At 34.9% G+C, this 25,290-nt stretch overlaps 1 protein-coding gene across 4 annotated transcripts in view; it reads right to left on the bottom strand.

The window, feature by feature from the left end:
* Positions 1-25,290, bottom strand: part of LRP1B (LDL receptor related protein 1B) — a 1,941,900-nt gene that overhangs the window by 957,821 nt on the left and 958,789 nt on the right. For all 4 annotated transcript variants that reach the window (XR_013518953.1, XM_078327882.1, XM_078327883.1 and 1 more), the window contains exon 7: positions 17,465-17,627. Coding sequence is in view for 3 of the 4 variants with exons in the window: in XM_078327882.1 (XP_078184008.1) it covers positions 17,465-17,627 (163 nt within the window). In the remaining variant the exon portion in view is untranslated. The remainder of the gene's footprint in view (positions 1-17,464; positions 17,628-25,290) is intronic.

The raw sequence follows: 25,290 nt of genomic DNA, 5'->3' as shown, positions 1-25,290 counted from the left end.
GGAAAAAATGAGATTTTGGTTTTAATCATAATCATACCTTAGCCTGTAATCCCACAGATTACCAAACATGTTGTATGAGCTGTTGATATTCACTATCAACAACTTATTCAATATTTTTATCTTGAGATAATTAATTTTAAGATACACAAAATTATCTTTAAATCATGCAATATTAAACTAGCTGATATATAAAATCTGATATATTTAATAAGTCTATGGAAAAATAGGCTTTATAAAACCAGGAATGATTTAAAATAGATTTTCTCTACTAAGCAACCTGGAATTTATTATGTCTGCTTATCTTATGTGAGTACTTATCTTTGAATAATAGGAACATATATAGATCCAAAAAGTAAGAGGATGTAAAGAAGGCAGACTTTTCATCCAGTACTTCTATTTTCTAACTAGAATTTCTCTTATTTTCAATTATCCAAGCCTATGTCTTATTTATTGGGATGTGAATAGTGATTCTTAAAGTATCATTCCCTCAGGAATACACTAGCGATTTCTCTTTAAAGTTGCATGTTTTAAAATAAAGGAAACCCACACACTGAGTTTCCATTACTGCTTTGCTGTGGCAAGCATCACCTTCACTGATACTCTTGATGCAGTTGTCACTGTCATTTTTGTCATTGTCATCATCACTGCCATTACCATTCTTATCTAGCATTTGTGGGGCTTTGATTAAAAAAAAGAAACTTAAAATATCCATTAGGAAGAATGCAATTTTGTTCTCAAGTACTGTATATCTCACAGCAAATATTTCCATGACATTAATTCCATACATGTCTCTTCCATCCTCACAGAAATCATCTCAGTTTTGCTTTTTCCAATTCTTTTTCCTAACAGAAACTTAATTATGGTCAGATAGTCATCATTTCCCACTATAACAAAACCACACATGACTCAGGGATATGGAATTCATCTCCAGATTGTGGGGTGAGCTCTGATTAATCCAACCCAAGCCACCATTCCCCCAACAACTATTAGTGCTCTCGGAATGATAAAGTAAACTTATTTGGCTCATTCCGACTGAAGTGATATAGATTAATAGTCTATATTTTGGGGCCAGGTTTCTCACTTACACCTCCTGCATGTGAATAAGAAAACAATTGTCTTCACTTGGTGCTGGCAGCAACCTTATGATCATGAATTAGAAGAGTCATAAGGTTGGGTAAGAGAATTAGGATGTAGCTGGGGATAGTAGAACAGAGATATGGAAACAAATGTGGCACTCTGATGATGTCATTGAAGCACCAATTCAATCAATCTTCACTGCAACTAATTTTGCACTTCTCTGGACTTCCTCTTATGTTAGACAAATTTACTTATCTCTTAAGCCAGTTGAAGATAGGATTTGTGTTTATGTCAAAGCATTCTAAAATATACTACTATTATACTATATTTAGAATATTTCAACTGACTTTTCCTTCTCTTTTATCTCTAGATAGCATTCTATCCAATAATTCTAGAATTGCAAGTATTCTACAGATAGAAACTTTTCCTTCTCTTTTCTGTCCTTCCACTGTCAGATATAACTTCTGCAAGCACTACATTTATTCAGCGTATGCTCCAAAAGAAAAAAAAGAACAAATGATAACCTAATGTGTATTTCAAGTCCAAGACACCGAATCTGGAAGTCAAGATCTTCTATAGAATGGGGTAGTAAGATCTTATGAGGCATAAACAGAAGAATAAACATTTGAAAATGAACTTCCTCATAGTGTTTCTAATCCATCTGAAGAAGAGAGGGCTTATGCTCTAAAAATCATTTGCCAGAAATTGCCTCAATGTAGGGATGCCTATTATTCCACTCTTTGGACAGCATATAATTTACTTGTGATATGGCTTGGCTCTGTGTCCCCACCCATGTCTGATGGGGAATTGCAATCCTCACATGTCAGGGAGGTGCCTGGTGGGAGGTGACTGAATCATGTGGGCAGATTTCCCTCTTGTTATTTCTGTGATAGTAAGGTCTCATGAGATCTGATAGCATTTCCCCCTTTGGTCTCTCTCGGCCACAATGTAAAAAAGGTCCTTTCTTCTCCTTCACCTTCTACCATGGTTGTAACTTTCCTGAGTCCTCTCAGTCATCATTTCTGTTAAATCTGAGGAACTGTGAGTCAATTAAACCTCTTTTCTTTATCAATTATCCAGTCTCAGTTCTTTATAGCAATGTGAGAATGGACTAATACATGAAATTGGTACTGAGGCACTGCTAAAACGATATCTGAAAATGTAAAAGTAACTTTGAAACTGGAGAATGGGTAGAGATTGAAACACTTTGGAGGGCACAGAAGAATATAGGAAGATGTGGAAAAGGTTGAAACTTCCTAGAGACTTGTTGAATGGTTTTGAACAAAATGCTTATAGCAATATGGACAATTAAATCCAGACTTAGGTAGTCTTAGATGGAGATTAGGAACTTACTGAGAACTAGCATAAAGATCACTCTTGCTATGTTTTACCAAAGAGACTGGGAGCATTTTGGTCCTCCCTTAGAGATTTGTGGAACTTTGATCTTGAAAGAGATGATTTAGGGTCTCTGGTAGAAGAAATTTCTAAGCAGCAAAGCATTCAAGATGTAGCCTGGCTGTTTCTAAAAGTATGAGCTCAAATGTGTGAGCAAAGAGATGATCTGAAACTGGAACTTATATTAAAAAGGCAGGCAGAGCATAAAAGTTTGAAAAATTTATAGCCTGGCCATGTGGTAGAAAAGAAAAACCCAATATCTAAGGAGAAATTCAAGGCAGCTGCAGAAATTTGCAAAAGCAAATTCTCCTTTTAAGGGGAACTGAATGTTAATAATCAAGACAATGGAGAAAACCCAATGCAGGCCTTGAGGCCTAGAAGATGGTTTTATGGTTTGGACCCAGGGCCCTGCTACTCTGCAGCCTTGGGATTTGGTGACCTGTGAAACAGCTGGTCCAGCTCCAGCCATGGCTAAAAGGGGCCAAGGTACAAAGCACCAATGCTCAGAAGGCATAAGCCCCAAGCTTCAGTGGCTTCCACATTGTTTAGAAGCCATGCGTTCACAGAAGGCAAGAGTTTGGGAGCCTCCACCTTGATTTCAGTGGAAGTATGGAAACATTTGGATATCCAGGCAGAAGTCTACTGCAGGGTTAAAGCCCTCATGGAGAACTTCTTCTAGGTCAGTGTAGAAGAAAAATGTGGTGTCAGATCCCCCATACAGAGTCCCCACGGGGGCACTGCCTAGTGAAACTATAAGAAGATAACCACCATCCTCCAGACCCCAGAATGGTAGATCCATCAACAGCTTGTACCGTGTGCCTGGAAAAGCCATAGATACTCAACAACAACCTGTAAAGGCAGCTGCAGGGCTGTACCATGAAGAGCCACAAGGGCAGAGCGGTCGAAGGCTGTGGGAGCCCACTTCTTACATCAGCATGCCGTGGATGCAAGACATGGAGTGAAAGGAAATTCAGAATTTTAAGGTTAAGTGAATGCCCTGTGGGGTTTCTAATTTGCATGGGGCCTGTAGCCCCACTGTTTTGGCCAATTTCTTTCTTTTGGAATGAGAGCATTAACTCAATGCCTGTACCTCCATTGTATCTTGGATATAACTAATCGGTTTTTTATTTTACAAATTCATAAACAGAAGGGATTTTGCTTGTCTCAGATAAGGCTTTGGACTTGGACTTTTGAGTCAATGCTGGAATGAGTTAAGACTTTGTGTCACTGTTGGTAAGGCATTATTGGCTTTGAAAAGTGAGAAGGACATGAGATTTAGGAGGAGCCAGTGTTGAAATGAGATGGTTTGGCTGTGTCCCCACCCAAATCTCATGTTGAATTGATATCCTTACGTTTCAGGGGAGGGTTCTTGTTGGACGTGATTGGATCATGAGGAAAGATGCCCCCCTTGCTGTTCTCATGATAGTGAGTGAATTCTCATGAGATCTAATGGTTTAAAAGTGTGTGACACTTCCCCCCCTTGTTCTCTTTCTCTCTTGGCACCATGTGAAGAAGGTCACATGATGACCTTCCCCTTTGCCTTCTGCCATGATTTTAAGTTTTCTGAGGCCTCCCAGTCAAGCTTCCTGTTAAGCCTGCAGAACTGTGAGTCAGTTAAACCTCTTTTCTTCATAAATTACCCAGTCTCAGGTAGTTCTTTATAGCAATATTGAGAACAGACTAATACAACTTGTTTCTCTGATTATGTTTTCAAGACAAACTTTTAATAGATGATTTCAATTCCTAAGTATCTCAAAAGAAAGAAAAATGAATAAAACTGACTTATTCTAGACAAAATAATAAAACTGAATTTTGACTACACAGTGTATTTTGAAAAAGATTAACCTACCCAATTTATCTTTTTTAACATAGAGGCATTGACATGTTATCCTGTTCTTCATTTAACTTGTTACAAAAAAAAGAGAAAATAAATAAAATTATGTTGTAATTACAGTTAAAGAGACAGATATCTGTCAATCAGAAAATAGTGTTCCCTTTCTATCTTTTCCAGAATGTGGATTGGTTGGCTATTCGTTGATGACATTCTCTATTGACCATCTTTTTTAGTTTCTTAGTTTGATTTATAACCCAATGACTAGATATAACTAATGAAATATAGCAGAACTGATGTATGGCAGCACTGATCTGGAATTTTTTTTAAAAAAATAAGGCATCTACTTTTATCTCTGGTCAAAATCAGAGAATTCCTAAACTGAAGACATAGGAGTCACAAGAAGAAAAGAGCCTCCATCTTTCGATTGCTACCTTAAGAAAAGCTCCCTGATAATGAGGAACATGTGCTCTAATTTGAGGTAGAAAAAAATGTGTCAATCCACAAGAACAGTAGTACTTTAATAAAAACCTAAACTATGTAACATTCCATTAATAGTAAAGTGGTAAGCAGTTGTGTAACTATAATTGGGAAATGGAAATATTCATCCAACATTAAAACATTGATTTAAAAAATCTTTGGTTAAATAATATGATTTGCAATATCTTAGAAGGAAAAAGAAATGCATATTGAGCCTGCAGATTTAGAAGAAATAAGGTTAAAAGCACAATATTAACAGTTGTGTTAGTTACTATGTGATTGCTTTGGCAATATATTACAAAAGAAATCAGTGCAGGGAAGAACTGGCTGGTTAAAGCAAAAACTGAACGTGAATAGAACAAGTTACAAACTGGGGGCTCCCAGGTTCAGAAAAGTCAACTGCTACTAATACCTGAACAGTAAGAGAAAATACTGAAAATTGCTTTAAGCAACAAAAGTTCAATTAGGACTTCTCAATTAAATAATGAGAGTTAGCATTCAGACAAAAGGCATTTGCTTTATGCTGAAACATTCCTTCAGATGACCTCAAAACAACCACCAATAAATAAGTTGAAAGAGAAAGTCAAGGCAGTGAAGTGTGAATAAACAAATTAAGGTTGACAATTATTTCTAGAATATAACTTTAAATATGGTTATTGGTATGTAGAAGTAATGGGGAAAAAAATCAAAATTCTACTAATTTGCAAGCAAATGTGCAACTTCAAATGCCAGGAATGTAGCATACAGAAATTTTCGTCTCATCATATCTTAAAACTGGAAAAGGGAAGAAACAGTTTATGAAATATACCATCCCAGGGGGAGGATATTCCCCATTGCCACTTCAGGTATAGTGTGGGTTACAACAGACTAGAAAGAGCCTCCTGTTGGAAGCACAGCTTAAGGAGAACAAAAAGAATAGGGCTAACAAGTGACTTCTCAACTGCTAGAGCAGAGGTCTTCACCTTGGCTGCTTGCCTCTAGACCAATGGCCACTGTGTGTTTCCCAGTGTTCCATTTTCTAAATGAGTCTTTTATTATTTTATATAGAGGGAAGAGCAGATGCAGATATCATTGAACCTTTTGGTTCTCAGGTTGCTGTACAAAAGGAAATATAAAAGGACATGATGGAGAGAACTGCAAGTCAGCTGGAGATCCTATATTTTGGCTTAAATATAGTGTATTCTGTGTGTGGGGAAAAAAAAGATACATTTGGATATCTGGTAGCCAGAAGACAAGATTTTGGCAGAAATGAACAGGTTCCATGGAAATGCATGCTTCTACTTCCATAGTATGATGCTGTCAGGGGCAAGAAACTGCCTAACCAGATGACAAAGTTTCCTGATTGACTTGCATCCAGTTGTGTAAATATATATTCAGTATTTTTCTCCTTCTGCTAGTTGGGAGCAGAATACTCCATGGCCCTATGATATTCTATGGCTATAAAATGAAAGGAAATTTGATTCTTGAATAACTCCTTGATGGGCAGGAGGGAAGCTGCCCATCAACCTATAACACTCTTGCTGAACTCATATATGAATATTAAATATAATTTAATTGTGTAAAGTCAAAATTCTAGACTTTATAAAAACAACTATCATTAGCCTACTAAATACTGTTATTGTAAGAAGACTATTCTATTGATAGTTGTGCAAAGCTTAATGTGTACATTGTATAAATTCTAAATGCAGTTTAATTAATACATTTATATAAACACATTTGAACTTTTTAACAAATTAAATAACAATAATTTAAAAAATAAAATAGAAAAAAATTTGTATTTGCAGATTATAAATCAGAAACCTTATCAGTTTGGAGGCTTTTTGATCATTGTAGAGCTCCAAACACTTTAGAAAGTTCCCAGATTAAATTTATGAGATTAATTATGTAGGTACACATTGAAATTAGGTTCCCAACTCTATGTTCCATTTTGGGAAATAGGTTGAAAATTTCCAGAAGACAGGAATATTTTCTTTGTTATGTTTCTTTCTAATCTCATTTTATGCCTCACTAAGCCAGATTTAGGAAGTATAAAGACTTACTAAACAGTTTAGTTGTGGATTACATAACAATGACTATATTCATAGTCATTATGAAGATCGAAGACAATGGCAAAAATAGATAGTTTTGTTTTTACCAAAAGGATGGTGTTATTTTAACATTCCATTGGGGTACATTTTATCTGTAGCTAATGGGTTTTACCTTCATTCTTATAAAATTTATACCTTCATTGTGCGGAGGTATAGATTTATACCTCCGCACAATTTTTACCTTCGTTCTTACAACATTTATAATTTAAAATTATTTTATAATTATTTATAATTATTAAATAATTATCCAACCTTCATTCTTACAAAATTTATAATTTTGTAAATTCTTATAATTTCTATAAATTCTTATAATTTCTTACAAAATTATATATTTTGTAAGAATGAAGGTTGAATAATTATTTAATAATTATAAATAATTATTAAATAATTTTAAATTATAAATGTTGTAAGAATTAAGGTAAAAATTGTGCAGAGGTAAAATAATTACAAAATAATTACATAATTACAAAAATTATATTACTAAAATCAAAAGAAGATCAAATACCTTTAATATTTGCCTTTTCCTTTTCTATGATAAAAATAAAAACCAAACAAAACATCATCTGGAGTAGAAACCACCTTACATCAGAAAACATTCCCTTAACCCTAAAGTCAGGCCAATTTCTTGCAAGTCTAACCATTAAGAGTCTGGCTCAAGGGAAAAATATCAATTGTAGTCAATATCCTGCAAGGCTCAGCAGTCACGCAGAATAAAACAACCCAAAAGCTGAATGTTGATTTTTTTTTTTAATTATATAGACTATGGTAAAATCTCAAATTTATGTTATATATGAAAGAGTCGTAATATATAATCAGAATGGTATCAAGTATTGATTTTATTGTTTTTAATTTTTAATCTTTCTTTGTGGTGTTTACAAGCCAATATAGTTGAAAACAACATGTTGTGTTGTTTAAGTTTTAGTTTTTGAAAACAACATGTTGTGCCTGATCCATTATTTACCTCAGAATTTGGAATAAATCGCTGTTTAGTGTTTTGTTTGTTGTTTAGAATGTTTTATCTTTTTGTAAACTAGAATAATCATATCTTCTCACTGTAGTAATTAATATTTCATTCATAACTCCAAGAGTTCATGTTATTTACCCTTGATGCTCTGATCACACCTGAATGATACAGGACTATTGCCAATATACAGTCCTTTCAAAAACACTACTATTGTCTCATATCTGCTTACTGTTTTCATAGAATTCCAGATAGAAAACAACTAGAAATAATTTTAAACTACCTGGAAATATAAAATTATTCTTTTATGCTATTGACACAGACACTTGAAATATGTAATTGTCTTTGGCAGAGAGTAAGAAAGCTTTCAGGCCACTTGAGACTTATTTTATAAGTGAAACAGTAACTTACTTAATATTACCCAAGTGGTTTGGAAATGTTCATATAGCTTCCAAAAGTGCTGGACAATATGATAGAATAAAACCTGCTATCAGTTTTCTAAACTATGTCTTTACAAATAAAAACAGAGATATGTGTGTGTTATCCCACCCCAGCCCGTTAACAGTATTTTATAAAATGTTACAAAAAGAAAAAAAAAAACCCTAAAAACACACACCCTATAATTTGTCTTGAAATGCAATAAGAAAAATATTCCTCCAAAGAAGTTTAAACAACCTTGGCTAAAGAAATGGAGGAGATCTCTTAGAAGACAGAATGAGCTTTGGAATAATATTCGTTCTCATTTTGAACAGGCTTATCTAAGTGAAAAGAGACACTTCATTGCCTGGAAAGAACAAAGAAAAGATAGAAAGCAGCAAAAAAGAGGACAAAGGACTGCCATAGGCCAGTGGTGGAATGGATGATGTTAGTTCAGAGCTAATTTTTCTTTCTTCACATTAACCTGGCCCCAATTTCATGCTCAATCCCTCTGTTTTTCATCTGCTAATGATAAAAGTTGTCTAATTCAATGTGGTTATCTCATTTAGGTGGGCGGGTACTCCAGTTCTGACCGAGAAGACATGAGATAATGATTTGGGAGCTCCTATACTCCTAAGAAAGAAACAGTACTGGTTTCCAACTGAGTATCATGTTTCCACACAGGATCCCTGGAACTTCAATAGACATCTTATGACCTTAGAGGAATTAGCTTGAAAGGAATACGCAACACTAAAGATCACATTACAGAGCAAAGAAGCAGAAAAAAAGAACCCAGGTCCTTAATGATATTGTTGATCTACTAAAATAACCAACCCTGGGACTACCCTAAATCTAGACTTTTAAGTGAGATAATAATTTCTTTCATTACTTAAGCGATATTTAGTTGTTTTTCTGTTACTTTACACCTATTTGAGTGGACAGCGTCGACCAGTGGGAATTCAGAGAAAAAAAGACTGGGAAGATGCTGAATACTAAAGAATAGAGTTGTGCACTCGGGAGCCAACAGAAATGTGAAATGTTTTTGCATTGTATTGGCTTTATGAATAATATGAGTCAAAGAGCACTGTGAGAGTCAAATCTATTTGCCTTCCATTTCCACTAAAGTATTCTCTGCACAAAAACCACTCCAAGTTCCCCTGTTGTATTCCCAGGCTAAGCACAATGCCATAGAAAAATAATTTATAACTGAAAGAGACGGTAGCCAAAGGTAATACTGTGCATGAACCACCAATTGAAGAAAGGTCTAGAGAAGAATTTGGAAAGAGGTTGAACCTTAACAAAAATTTAATTAATGAGAAGAATTTGAGTTATATATAAAACAGCTAACGTGAATTTATACCTTTGAATGAGCCTTTGAACCACTAAGTTCAGTCAAAAATAGTGCAGACCATGAAACATACACCTTCACATCCATGTGGTCTTATCTATTCACATAAGCAAATCTTGAAAGAAGCTTGAATTTGGGAAGTGACAAGGGATCACTTTCTTGGGGCCCTTAGGAAATTGGTCTAAGACAGTCAGATATCTTTTACACAGTTAATTCTCCATCTCCATGAACTTTACCACCGGAAGTGTTAAACTCAACCAAAAAAAGTAGTCGAGTCAAATAAGAAATAGGGATATGTAAAAAATATCTAGATATTTAATAGGATCTAGATAGATAAAAGATAGAGACAAAATGTTATAATACCACCCACTGAATCTGTGGGCTACAGATAAAAAAGCATCGTTAGGTTTTAGAATAATTAATGCAAATTTATAAGCCTAAGGATGTTGTCATTATATTGCACTAATACCCACTGATTAAAAAGAGAAGTGGACAAATAACCCCTTGATACTTCCCATGATACAGATGAATGCTGAGGTCAGCTTACCTGAGTACTGCTTCTGTATGAGGACCTAGGTTGTTTCAAATATACACTAATAATTCAAAATATACTTTTACCAATTCATTTTGTTTATAAGCCTGTTTTTCCCCCAAAGAAACTGTAAGTTCCATATGTCTGGGAGAGAAACTGTAACATTTCAACACACAAACTCAGGAGAAGGATTATTGGAGCTATTAGAATGTCTTCATTTTTCTCTGATTTTCCTCTTAAAGAAACACACAAGAAAATCTGGAGGGAAACTAAATTTATAGAAAGATATCTCTCCTTGAACAATGAGGATGTGTATCTGATTGTGGATAGTGAAGTCACATAGCTGGTTGGAAGTAGTTAAAAAGTTAGGAAATCAACTTTTGTTGCAGGGGGAGTTGCTTGTAGGCATGTGTAGGGGGCTGTTTATCTTTAAAAAGCTAGGATTCATAATTTGCAACCTGTCAAAATGTAAATAAGAATTTTAAAAGTTTAGGGCAGTCATGAATCACAGATTTCGGCACTACCTTCCAAGATGGATAGATTTATGGGGAGAAAAAAGCACAAAGGGTCATATGTTTAAATGGTTTATGATGTTCAAACCCATTACAGCTTTAGAACCATCTCAGTCCTCAAACTGATAGGTAGTGCTTGGGGATGGGGGATGGGTAGCAATATCTATATTTAACTTATCCAAATGCAGTCTGAGGCATTTAATAGCCAAACATTTGTAACATTTCCACTTAGGTCCTACTGCAGGTGCCTTAGTTTGTGACAATTTCAGCTTGGAATCTGCACCTGCTTGGGGAGTCACCTGACAGAAGTAGAAAACCTGCTAACTACCCCAAAGATTTTCTTACAAAACCTCTTTCATGTGTGTAGGCAAACCCACTTTATTTGCTATCTTCCCAACTTCACATAACAACCCAGATTAGAATTTCATTAGTCAGTCCTGCTCCCTGATGGCTAACTTTAATTCAATCTTTAATTTCTCAGTTATGATTAGCTTCAACAGTAAGATTCAGGAGGGTGATGGGAAAGGGTTTCTAAAACTATTAAATACTGTCAGTTATTCTTGTGTGAATTTAACTTCTGAGATGAGCTTCACTCTCCTGTCTCCTGGCTGATGGCCTGCTCTTGTACAGAACAAAAGCAGCACACTTTTCCCTCATTATTGACATGAGGTGATGGGTTCACAAATAAATCCTACAGATCACTCTGCCATTCACTCTCTGCAAGTCAAAAAATTCATCCTACATAGAAAAAGGGTATATGTTGTCACTGGAAAATATTTAATTTTTGTTATTTTACTTAACATAGGAGATTATCCCCCTTCCTCAATTTAGCCATCTCACATAATTCTTTTGAACTTGGGTTTTATCAGTGGTACCCCAAGTTCTCCAAAATATATTTTTCTCAAAATTTTAACTCCAATTTTGATATCTTTACTGAAATATCTATTTACTTTTTTCAATATTTTATTTTGTATTAACAAATAATATTACCTATTCATGGGGTACATATTTTGATATGTACAATGTATAGTGATCAGACAAGGGTAATTAGCATGTCCATCATCTTAAACATTTATCATTTATTTATTTTTTATTATACTTTAAGTTCTGGGGTATATGTACAGATCGTGCAGGTTTGTTACATAGGTATACACATGCCATGGTGGTTTGCTGCATCCATTGCTCTGTTATCTACATTAGGTATTTTTCCTAATGTTATTCCTCCCCAATCTCCCTACACCCTGCTATTCCTCCACTAGCCCCCACCCCCCAGGCCTCAGTGTGTGATATTCCCTTCTCTGTGTCCATGTGTTCTGATTGTTCAACACCCACTTATGAGTGAGAATATGTGATGTTTGGTTTTCTGTTCTTGTGTCAGTTTGCTGAGAATCATGGTTTCCAGTTTCATCCATGTGCCTGCAAAGGACATGAACTCATCCTTCTTTATGGCTGCATAGAATTCCATGGTGTATATGTGCCACATTTTCTTTATCCAGTCTATCATTGATGGGCATTTGAGTTGGTGCCAAGTCTTTGCTATTGAACAATGCCACAATAAACATACATGTGCATGTGTCTTTATAATAGAATAATTTATAATACTTTGGATATATACCAGTAATGGGATTGCTGGATCAAATGGTATTTCTATTTCTAGATCCTTGAGGAATTGCCATACTGTCCTACACAATGGTTGAATTAATTTATACTCCCACCAACAGGGTAAAAGCATTCCTATTTCTCCACATCCTCTCCAGCATCTGTTGTCTCCTGATTTTTTAATGATCGCCATTCTAACTGGTATGTGGTGGTATCTCAATGTGGTTTTGACTTGCATTTCATAATGACCAGTGATGATGAGCTTTTTTTCATATATTTGTTGGCTGCATAAATACCATTCAGGACACAGGCATGGGCAAAGACTTCATTACTAAAACACCAAAAGCAACGGCACCAAAAGTCAAAACAGACAAACGAGATTTAATTAAAACTTAAGAGCTTCTGCACAGCTAAAGAAACTATCAATAGAGTGAACCAGTAACCAACAGAATGGGAAAAATTTTTTTGCAATCTAACCGTCTGACAAAGGGCTAATGTCTAGAATCTACAGAGAATTTAAACAAATTTACAAGACAAAAACAACCCCATCAAAAAGTGGGCAAAGGATATCTATTTACTTTTACTCTAATTTTCTAATAATTATCATGCATAGAATTAATTATCTCCTCTTGTTCAATATTTTTGCAACAAGTTCACATTCGTAGTGAAATGCACACTTTATCATCTAGTGTGATGATTTTACTTTAATAGAAAGCTGAGGGTCACAGCTCAGCAACATAATTGTAGACTAGCTCTACCCCAACCTCAGTCACAACCCTCATTAGACTCCAATACTAAATGGTTTAGTATTGAAGCAGTGACATGTTCAAAAAAGCAGTTCCACAGACAAAAAATAGCTACAACAGAATTTTATACTTTACCTTTATTTTTTTAAAGACCTTGAAAGAAATCCAAATATATCTTACATAACATCAATTGTTAGAACAAGGTTGTTCCTTGGTTACATCACCCCTGATGGTGTCCTAAAAGGACATGCTAATCCTAAATCTGGCACCTTGCCAGTTAAGGAAACAGCAGAAGCAGGTGTCCCTTCTCCCCTGAAGCAGGCCATCAAAAAGTTATCTGAACTTTTTTCTGAAGTAGGTCATAAGAACCTCATGTGAGAGATGCCCACTCTATGTCTGGAAGAAAGAAGCTTCCATATCTCTGAAAACATGGGGACACAGAGAAGAAACTGAACACACACACCTAGCTAGGTTGCCCCCAGATGATTACGACAAGATCACACCTCCTTTTTCAAATCATACTTCTTCACAGCTATCCACTTATTCATCAAATGTTACATTAAAATACACAGGTTTTTTCTGTTTTTTTTTTTTTTTTTGATCTTCATTTCTAATAGCTCCTATGTCTCTTCAAACTTATAAGTAACTATGTATGCTTTTCTCTGAACGATCTGTCTTCAGTCACAGGTGCCTCAGCCAGAGCATAAAGATGGGTAAGAAAAAAGATCTTCCCCCTCATTCACATCTCCACACTCAAAGGTGCTCTATACTTTTCTCCTTCCACACCTTATACACCCTTCATCTTTATTTCTTTCTAGGCTACACTTCATTTTTATTATTTTTCTCTCCTTTTTTTCTCAATATGTTCTTAAATAATAGATTTAACAGGTATGAAATAAACCTTTTTAGAAGGATTTGTAGGATTTGTAGCAGAAAGAATGGGCTGAAAAGAAAAAGGTCATCTTTGATGGGGTAGAATATTGGTCTCATTAGTATATTCATAATAGTATCATAAGTGTTGAAAATATTAGTAATTGTCATTGAGGCGAAATGAAGAGGAAACTTCACATGTTCTTCAACTCAGAAACTGTTAAAGTGATTTATGTATTTGACCATTTAATCCTTTCAACAGCTTGTAGGGCAGGACTATCATAATTCATGTTTTTATGATGAAAAAACAAAGGCAAAAGAAATATCCAAAGTCACACAGCTAGTAACTGGTGGAGCCAGGATTTGATCTCAGTGAGACTTGACTCCATCAAGTTTTTAAGCATTAAAGAAGCAGAGACCTAATAACCCTCTGACAGAAATGCTGGTTTTGATGCTGGTTGGTATATGATCTCTATGCTACCTTCTAACTATAATGACTGCAGAGAAATAATTTTGGAAAGTTTTCCAAGGAACTATTGAAAGGAAATATTGCTAAAAATTTTTGAAAGGCAGAAGAAAATCTCTAGAAGCATCTCTAGGAAACAACCTGAATTAATGAGGCAATGTCCACATCTGAAAGTCTAAAAGAATGTAAAAACAAAGTTGATTTAACAATCTCTTCTTGAAAGACTGGGACTGGAGCTTGGCTCAAGTCATAATGAGAGTCCAGAGAAGGTTAGTAATCTGTATTAAAACTGTGGGCAACTAAAAAAACAAACAAGAACCAATATATATATATTGAAATATATATAATTATATTTATTTTATTTATAATAAAATTTATATAATATAAATAAAAATTTAAATATAAATATAATATTTATATTTATATTAATTATATATATATATATAATTATATTTCAATAGTCCTTAGCAACAAAAGAACAGGAGGTTGAAAAAAACGAAGTTACAAATATACTTAAGTGCAAGTCCAGTGGCTCACGCCTGTAATCCCAATACTTTGGGAGGCCGAGGTGGGTGGATCGCTTAAGGTCAGGAACTTGAGAGTAGCCTGGCCAAAGTGGTGAAATGCTGTTTCTACTAAAAATACAAAAATCAGCCAGCACTTTGGTGAGTGCCTGTAATTTCAGCTACTTGGGAGACTGAGGCAGGAGAATCACTTGAACCCGGGAGGCAGAGGTTGCAGTGAGATGAGATCGTGCCACTGTACTCCAGCTTGGGTACAGAAAAAGACTCCGTCTCAAAAAAAAAAAAGTGTGCCTAAGTAACAGGTACATTCTCCAGGCAGCCTTTTTGGGTGTAAGGCAAAATTTTCTCTATTTAAAAACCTGTGAAGTTCAAGCTCTAGGAGTTAGGTCAGATTATTAATACATTCTGATATTTTCTGAACAGAAGTTATAATAGTCTATGCCAAAGACATATGGTACTGTATAATTAGGAAAAGCTAGAAGGAAGTTTAGGGGTAGAACATTTCCCTTTTAGCAGTTCATGTGCAGTTTTTCTAACCAAAGTATATTCAAATTATTCTAGAGCAGGGCCAAGTGTAGAAGTTAAAGGAAAAATCTCTTATTCCTTCTTAGATAGAATCACATCAATCCTAACTAAATTTCTGATACCAAAAGAAAAGCAGAATATATTTGAAAGCGTTCTATGGCAACCAGGCCTATATTTATAAAAGAGCAGAGCTTTTCTTTCTCTGATATCTATGACTTATGATTGAAAAACTGTGCTACAGAGACAGAACAAACTCAAACAAAAATTCCAAAGAACCTATTCTGATAAATGATACATGACAAAATTACATTTAAACAGTTACAAGGCCCAAAGGAATCCAGCAGAGAATAAGAGCAAATGATATGGGTGTTTTCCTACTCTTAATTCCTTTGACAAAAATCATAAAATATGGTTCTTTCATATAATGACAGGAAGAATTAAGAAATATGAGAACATAAAATATATTTTGTTCAGAAAGAGAGATGTTGTTCCTATATATTTCATATTGGCAGTTTTATTTGAAAAGAGTCTCTGGATCTTTGTTTTTAAGAATGGGAAGGATAAGAATAGTAGAAAAAGGGAAAAAGCACAGTAGTTTTATAGTTTCACCTCTAAACATTTGATAGACAAGGCTGTCTAAAGGCTAATTTGAAATTCAGTTAGCACATCCAGGGGAAGCCACGCGAGCAAATATATTTCTAAACAGGATGCCAAAAGAATGTTGTTAGTGCATTTGTAAATTTCCAATTCTTTCTTACTACCCTTATCCAACAACCCAAACAAATCAGTTTAAATACGACTTCTTTTCCTAATGTCTTTTGAAGCATCACTGCAGTCAGATTGAGTCAAGTAACCATCTGCTGCAAATACAAATAGAGCTACATTCAAGAATTATATTACACAGCCTTCCTAGCAAAGTTCTTACGTGCAAGCTGTTCTTGTCAAAATCAGAACCATTGTGATGATGCATCTTAATATTCAATCAGACTTTAAGTAAAGAGTGACAAAAGTCCACATATGGATGACAGCTGTTTCTTCAGTAAATATTTTCCCATTTATTGAATGGAGGCTTATGGCAGTTTAAGATATGTTCCATCAGACATTTCGGTCTGAACTGCCTGAGGACGATTACAACAATAACAAGGATAAAATTTCAGTTTTAAAATCTTTGCTACAATTTACATCTTAAAAAATAACAGCTCTTTCAAATAAGTTGGTAGACTATGCCGTTAATTTGAAAGTACCCTTGCCCAGTAGTGACTGCTGAAAGAACTGAGTTTACCGGACTCTATACTTTTTGCCCCTGGCCCTCTACTAATACCATCATGTTTGTAAAATAAAAGCATAATTATTGTATTGATTTTCTAATCATATGAGCAAAGATGATGAGAATTGAAACATGTTATGATTATATTTTTACAAATTATGAAATATGGTAAAAAGATTAATGAGCCTATTAGCTATAGAAGGTCAGAGGGCCTCTATTCAACCAATAAAGTAGCTTGCTATATTGGGAAGTTTAAAAAAAAAAAAGATGAATTCTGACAAGGAATTCACTAACACCATAATAATATTTAGGTTTACATATCAACAGACACTGAACATAAAGAGAATCTGAACAAGAATATTCTTAATGTTTTACTAGTACCTGGGTAAACATATATTGTGCCCCTTTTATAAACCCTAAATGTTATGCTGGATATAAGTATGTCAACAGTACCTCTTTCAAGTAGCATCCTTGAGGTTTGCTAAATAAAAAGCCCACTGTTAAGTGTTAAAAAGTTTTGTCTCTTTAACCTAAAAATATGTTGAAGCCTTTCTCTGATGACCCCAGTGCAATTCTTAGAAAGGTGGAAGGGAATATGGAAGGTTATTTGTGTCTTAGCACCTGCAATATTCATGTGCTAATAACTCACCGGCCTCTGCCTGGTGAGTTATAGCTTTTTTTCCCTCCTGCGACACAGTTGTTAAAATCAAGATTTTTAAGAAGTTTGAGTCTGTAGTCTTATATTCCACAACAACATTTATCACACTTCAATCTTTTCTTTTAAAATGCAAACTTTTTTAGACCAAACACTATACAAAAAGTCTTACCCTGCCATTGGGTCTACTGCTATTGCCTTAGGATTGTGAAGCTCCAGATCAATCAGGGTGACACATACAGAACCGTTGTAATTACAAACAAAGATCCGGTCACTGACATGGTCCACAAAATAGAGATTTCGGGTGAGCCAGTCAATTGCCATTTGTTGCACATCTGAAAAACACATACACAAAATCATTGAATCACAGGTGCAACCTAGTATCTTGAGCCAAAAATAACATAAGTCTTTCCAAACCATCACAGAGGACACTTCAAAACTAGAGACCTTTTAATAAAAGAAACTGCAAATAAAGTCTCTTGCTATGCCAAAATGTGACTACTTAATTATGTAAAATAATGACTACCTCACGGTGCCTTTCTTCTTGCTATTTGAAGACTGAAAGATGATCTAGATACATGGATAAAGAGTTTTTAATTTTTAAAATATAGGTATTTTGAATATAATCTTTCTCCTGTGTTTTGCATTTGTCCAAATTGTTCATTTGATGCAATGGACAGAACTGATTCTACAGCACAGCTAAACTCTGTAGTGGTGAGGAATAAGTATCTTTTATTATGAGTGTAAGGCAAGTACTTGTTTTCAGATTCCTTTCTGTTAAAAGAAGGAAGAAGTGGAGAAGACAGTAAAAGAAATGTGTAAGATTCTTTTGTTTAAAAAAATATCCCAAACTTGGAAATAAAGCAAATGGAGGGTTACTAGCTTCTTTCAATGGCATACTTAGGCATTGTAAAAAAAGGCTTGTTCAAGGATTAATTAATTCTCTAGAAGAATGTTGCCCAACAGCACTTTCTACAGTGATTGTAAGAAAAGAAAAATAGCTAAGAGCAGTCTGAGCTATGTGAGGTATGCAAAATTAATCAGGCTCAGAGCCCTGAGTACAGGACGTCAGCTATACCTTGCATACCCCAAGCCCAGAGGCGGCTGTTTAAAGACATTTCATTCTGACTAGCTGTTTCACTCAGTATCTTCATGTTCCTGGAACTTGTGATACAAGAAACTACGTATAGCCAATCAATAACTTATGTTACTTTAATGTAAATTCTTAGTAAACAACTTCGGAACTGACTCTTCTTTCCCTTTAAAAACCTACTTGTAAGTGCTGCTAATAGGAGTATATGTTCAGAGCAAATTGAATCTGTACTATTGAGTTGCAATCCTCAAGCTTGGCCCAAATAAACTCTCTACTTAGATTATTTTGGCCTCAGCTTCTTCCTTTTAGGTCAACAATAAAAATATTCCATATTTATGCTGTCCAATAAAGTAACCACTAGTCAAATAGAACTATTTAACATGTGGCTACTATGACTGGAAAATTGATTTTTATAATATCTAATTTTAATTAATTGGAATTTAAATTTAAATGACATAGGTGGCTAGTGGCTATGGTTGGGGCTCAGAAAAAGATATCCCAAAATATATACAGCTTTGGACTTCAGACCGCAGGCACCTGGTAAGCACCAATGCAGGGATGGGTTTTCTCTGAAGTTCCTTTGTCTGACAAATGGAAGAAGGAAAGGAGAGGGGAGATGAGGAGAGGGGAGAAGAAGGAAGGGGATGGTGAAGAGAGAAGGGGAGGGGAGGAAAGGAAGCGACAAGGAAAAGGAAACAGAAAAGGAAAAGGAAAAGGAAAGTAAGCATCTGTCATAAACCTACCCCTATAATCTCATCAAGCTGGAAAGATTAAATCAGAGGAAAGGAAAACGAAGGTCAATAAACCAGCTCTTTTGCTGAGAATTGCTACCTGAGAGAATCTGCATATCAAGGCAGCCTTTGTTCTCCATGCACTTCCTCCCTCAACCTCTCATAACCTGTCACCACCTCAAACCCAGAGACTCCATGCCTTTATCTTTTTCTGTAGCTCAGGATTCTATATTAACTTCTGCAATGTGGACTTTTTTGGAGTCTTATACTTTGTGGAACCCCGGTGAGTATGCATGCAATAAATTGGCATTCCTTTTCTCCTATTAATCTGTCTGGTGTCAAGTTTATTGCAGAGACTGAAATTATAGAATCTTCACAGGGTAGAAGCAAAGTTCCTTTTGTCTTTACACAATTCTCAATAGTGAAACTCTGGAAGAGTGTATCTGTTTGACTTGAGAATTTCCTGTTTGATCAGTCATACACAGAAATTGCATGTTAGTTTGTAGATACTTCTCTGATAAAAAGGACAAACTCAAAGGTTATGATTGTATTGCCCTGTGAGGCATTAAACATTTATATGCTTAACCTATGAATCTCATTTAAATATTATTTTTTATTCAAATGTCTGTAAACATCCAATTCCTCTAATGATAATAGACCAGTAATACTGGTCTGTTTCCCTCAATAATGACATAAGTACATTTCTGATCCAGGTTCATTCCAGATTTTTATTATAGTCATTTTTTTTTTTTTGAGAATTTTACTTTGATACTTCCTTTCTTTAACTTTGAATGAATCTATGATTCATTGACTAAATAGAGTGACAAGGTTATGAACAGGCTACTCCAAAATACGGCATTTTGGCATATTGAAGGAATTTGAGAAATAGCAGGTGCAAGAAGGGTTCCCTAACTTTCCCCTTTCCCCTGAAGCAGGTGATAGAACCAACAGATGCCAGAAAAACTCTCTGATCTTCTCCTTCTTCCCTGGAGTAGATCATAAGACCCTTATCTCAGAGGTGACCTCCCTACCTCCAGAGGAAAGGAACATCCTTATTTCCAAAGATGGTGAGAAACAGAGAAATCTGAACAAATAGGAGATACTAAATTTCCCCACTCATTATTCTTAGCTCTTAACCATGCCCTATCATATTCTCTCCACTACTTTCTACTCTTCATCAGACCTAATATGGAAACACTCAGGCTCAACCATCTCTTTGGGCCTTTATTTCCTTATGAATGCTTCTGTGTCACTTAAAATTTATGTTAAATAAATGTGTATGTTTTTCTCTTGGTAATTTGTCTTTTGTTAGTCTAATTGGCATGGTCTTAGCTGATAACTTAAAAGGGGTAAAAATTATATTTTTTTCTTCCCCTATAAGAGTTTCCTTCTGCAATCTGAGCCTAAACATTCTCTATGCCTCAAAATATCCTCAGCAACATGCTGCTTAAGTGAATGATGTTATCTCAACAGAAAGACTAACATAGATGTATGTGTCAGCATTATTATTTGTAACAGTATATTGTCAAAACAAGGTGGAGAAGGCAGCACCTTTGTGGGAATGTCTATCATTTGCTACAAGTATAAGTAGAAAGAATATATTGCAATTCATTGGATAAAGATTTTCAAGCTATTGATAATAGTTTTATTCCTAAATTACACAGTTTTTAAAAAATTATAAATATTTAAATGTTTCTCAAACAATAAGAAGCTTTTTTTTTCCAACCAGGACTTTTTAAAAAGTGTGAATTATTTATCTGTCTTGCGAAATCTGGAATGTATGCTTTGCTTTGTCTTTGAGTCTTTTTGTATTATAATATCAGCTAGAGTTCAGAACTCACTGCTTCAAATGTCATTTCAAATACCTTGGGTTCAGATAAAGTGTGTGCCAGAGTCTATTCAATGACCCATCCCTCAAGCTGGGCATTCGGTTGCTTTAGTCTATGCGATTGTAATTTCAGACAAAAGAGCTGTTTGACAGCATTCATACCTGCTTTCAACTCTTTATCATTTCAGAAAGATTTTCTGCTACTGAAACAATAGATATTGTTAACAACCATGCAAGTTTGAAGCATTGAGATCTCACTACAGGGCCTAATAATAAGCCAACCATTTAGTAATTGTGGGGAATTGGCTTTGTTTCTCTGCTTCTAATTTAATTTGTATTAGAATTAGAGAGTTGAGGCAATTAGACAAAGAGTTGAAGCAAGTATGCCAATAAATAAATACATTAGATGGATGAATGGATCAATTTGATCAAATTTAATGAGAATTTAAAGGTTTTTCAAATTAAAGGAAGCTTTCTTCAACCAGCCCAGAAACTAGAATTTTTTAAAGTCTAAATCATATACCTGTCTTCAGAAATCAGAAAATGATTTGAATATTTTAGGAGAGAGGTGAATTTCCCAAAGTATTAAGTATTTTACCTTAATTTTACCAAAATATAATAAAGTTCATAGGCAATGACTGAAAATAATCACAATAATTTTATGACATTAATAAAATATCTCAAAATGTTAGCAAGTCCCTTGGTGCTTTGCTGTTATTGGAACAAAATTTTAAATATTTTCCTTTTTCTATTTTTTTAGTTGCTAATTGTTCTTTCTTCAAACAAAGCTCACCTGGATTTTGCTCTCATTGTTCCCTTGAAGTGGCTCTTTTTTTGATTACTGAAAATTCCTTAATTGCCAAAAGTTACTGAGAACTTTTCTGCTCTTAACATCTGAAAGTATTGACTACTCACCTTCTGAAATATAGATAACTCTAAATATCAACATTGGCAAAATTAGAAGAATAAAGAAATAAAAATGTTTTGAAACTTGTAAAATATTATATAAATATAAGCAACTATGTTTTTAAAACTTGCAGTTTGTTAGGTTTAAAAACTTAAATTTGTACCCAGTAATAATTAATGAAAATGAAACATTCAGAAAAAAGTTTAAAAAATGAATTCTTATGGTGATAACTCATAATTGGCTATAAAATGATACATCAGATTTTTTGTTATAAGGCAAGTAATTAATTACCAGAATCTGTGAATGTAGAAACTTAAAACCTTTTTAAAGTCAAAAAATAACAGATGCTGGCAAGGTTGCAACATAAAGGGAACACTGTTGGTCAGATTGTAAATTAGTTCAACCATTGTGGAAATCAGTATGGTGATTCCTTAAAAAGCTAAAAGCAGAACTACTACTTAACCCAGCAATCCCATTATTGTGTATATATCCAGAGTAATAGGAATCATTCTATCAGAAAGAGACAAGTACATGAATGTTCAACAAAGCATTATTCACAATAGCAAAGACATGGAATCAACCTAAATGCCCATCAGTGACAGACTGGATAAAGAAAATGTGGTGCATATAGGCTGGGTGTGGTGGTTTTTGCCTGTAATCCCAGCACTTTTGGAGGCTGAGGCGGGTGGATCACGAGGTCAGGAGTTTGAGACCAGCATGACCAACATGGTAAAACTCCATCTCTACTAAAATTACAAAGATTAGCTGTGTGTGGTGGCATGCATCTGTAATCCCAGCTACTCAGGAGGCTGAGGCAGGAGAATCACTTGAACTCAGGAGGCAGAGGTTGCAGTAAGCTGAGATCATGCCACTGCACTCCAGCCTGGACAACAGAGCCAGACTCCACTTCAACAACAACAACAACAACAAAAGGAAAATGTGGTGCATATATACGATGGAATACTATGCAGCCATAAGAAAGAATGAGATTGTCTTTTGCAGAAAGATGAATGGAACTGCAAGTTATTAGCAAATTAACACAGGAACAGAAATCAAAATACTGTATGTTCTCACTTATTAGTAGGAGCTAAATGATGAGAACTCATGAACACAAAGAAGAGAATAAAAGACACTGGGATCTACTTGAGGATGGAGGGTGGGAAGAGGAGAGAGAGGAGCAGAAAAGACAACGATTGGGTACGGGGCTTAATACCTGTGTTTTGAAATAATCTGTACAACAAACCCCCATGACACAAGTTTACCTAATGTAATAAACCTGTACTTGTACCCCTGAACCTAAAACAAAAGTTTAAAAAATGCCACAAATCTTGCAGAAAAGAAAAAAATCCACAAAAGGAATTGCTTCATGTCTTTTTTATGTCATTCTGAACCATTGTCTAACAAGGCCATCCAAGGATTAGTTCATTTTCCTGTGGAATATACCTTTGTTTGACTTACAATTTCAAGCAAATATTGCTTAGGTCTCCTTCTCTATGGATTTAATTTATAGATTGATGCATTAAAAATACTTTTTCTTCAATAAAGATGCAAATGATTTCCATCAGGTAGAAAAGATAACTGCAGACTTTATACTTTTATTGTCCAGTACAATATTGACTAGATTTATCAGTAAATTTACAATCTTATATCAGTACTTTTCCTTTCATTGATTGTAAGTATTTCAACTTCTTCCTTTCTACTTTGGACCAGTTTTGCCACCCTGTGGGTTCTATCATTAATGAGCTAAATTACTTCTTGACATATGCTCTCTCTATATTTACATAAGTTATGTGTTTAACTTTTTGAAAATTATATACTGACAGTTGTCAGTACTTGATTCCTTATTTTCTATAAGATTTTTTAACCAACTACAAATGGCAAGTTTAAATGTCTGTAAGGATCAGAATGAGAATATAAATAGGCTAAATTGATTAATAAAGACTATGGCAAATCCAGATGATGGCCAGAAAGTATCCACCTACCTAAAAAAGGAAACTTCAACTTCAACGCTTGTTTTGCTCTAGAGATGCTTCATTGTTTCAAAGAACCTCAAAACATGGATTTCTGCATTGCAGTTGAAATCTCTCAATTCTTCAATGTTATAAACTGATTTTTTAAATTTTTAAATCATTTTATGTATCCAACTAAACCTATCTGCAGCCGTATTAGACCAAGGGCCACTAGTGTGATGATACCACAGCAAAGAAAACACGGTATATCATTTGGTTCAGCCTAGCCCTCTAATTAAACACGTTTTTGAGAGGGTTACTAAAATCAATAAGAGTAATTGTCTTTATATTAAATAAAGTACCAAGCTTCCAAAGTGGTAAGGAGATTAAGTAAGATAAATATTACAAATCCAGGATATTGACATCTAGTAGATTTTCTACAAATATTAGAGGGAACAAAAAGACTGCTCCTTAATTTATATCTTTGTGACTGCTTGTGATATGCATGTACTAGAGAATATTATAGTATTAGATAAAGCAATAAATTAATAAGATATGAAGTAGTTGTGATAATTTAAAAATAATGCCCACAAATTCTTTGATACTCTTCCTTTTAAGAGATGAGGTTTAATTCTCCTCCTAATCATCCCCCACAAAGGGATGTTGTTTGTGACTCCCTTCTACTGAACAGAATGTGGAAGAGATGATACAGTGTGATTTCAGAGGGTAAGTCATACAAGACATTGTAACCCATTTTGTTCTCTCTCTCTTTGGATGACTTACTCTGGTGCAAGCCAGCTGCCATGCTATGAGGGCACTCAAGTAGTCCTATGTGGTCCATGTTGCAAGGAAATGAGGCTTCCTGCCAGCAACCACAAGAGTGAGCCTGGAAGGCAGTCTTCTGGCTCCAGTTAAGCTGCCCGATGACTGCAGTCCTGGCTAACATCTTGATTGCAACCTCATGAGAGTCTCTATAACAGAACCACGTCGCTAAGCCACTCCTGAATTTCTGACCCATAGAAACTGAAAGATAAGAACCTCTGCTGTTTTTAAAGCTGCAAACCTTGGGATAATCTTTTATGCAGCAAAGAAAAACTGGTAGTCAAATCCCTGCCACTTTTAAAGATGAATTTTGTTGGCTTCCCAGCACTTAGCTATCATTTTCTGACCTATATCTAAACTAGACTGCCTACATCAGTAACTGTTTTGGATTCCTGAAATTACCCATCATATAGCTTTGATGCTGAGAACACAGAGGCTAATCTATAAATGCTCATAAATGAACCTTGAGAAATTTAAAGACACACTTTTTTGAAAATATCTTCTCTATATTATCAGTGTCATTCTGTGCTAAAACTTCTGCATTGGGGCATAACCAAGGCACCTGGATCCCTTATACTGTCCCATTCCCAAGAAGGGCAGCATCAAATAGGACTAGCCTTGAAAAGAAAATAAAACAGAAAAATGGCAGAGAGTGCCTGTTTAGGGAA

Source organism: Callithrix jacchus, chromosome 6, assembly GCF_049354715.1.
Source record: "Callithrix jacchus isolate 240 chromosome 6, calJac240_pri, whole genome shotgun sequence".
Lineage (NCBI taxonomy): Eukaryota > Metazoa > Chordata > Mammalia > Primates > Cebidae > Callithrix > Callithrix jacchus.
The sequence above is the reverse complement of the archived record's forward strand: the minus strand, read 5'-3'. Positions and strand labels throughout refer to the sequence as shown.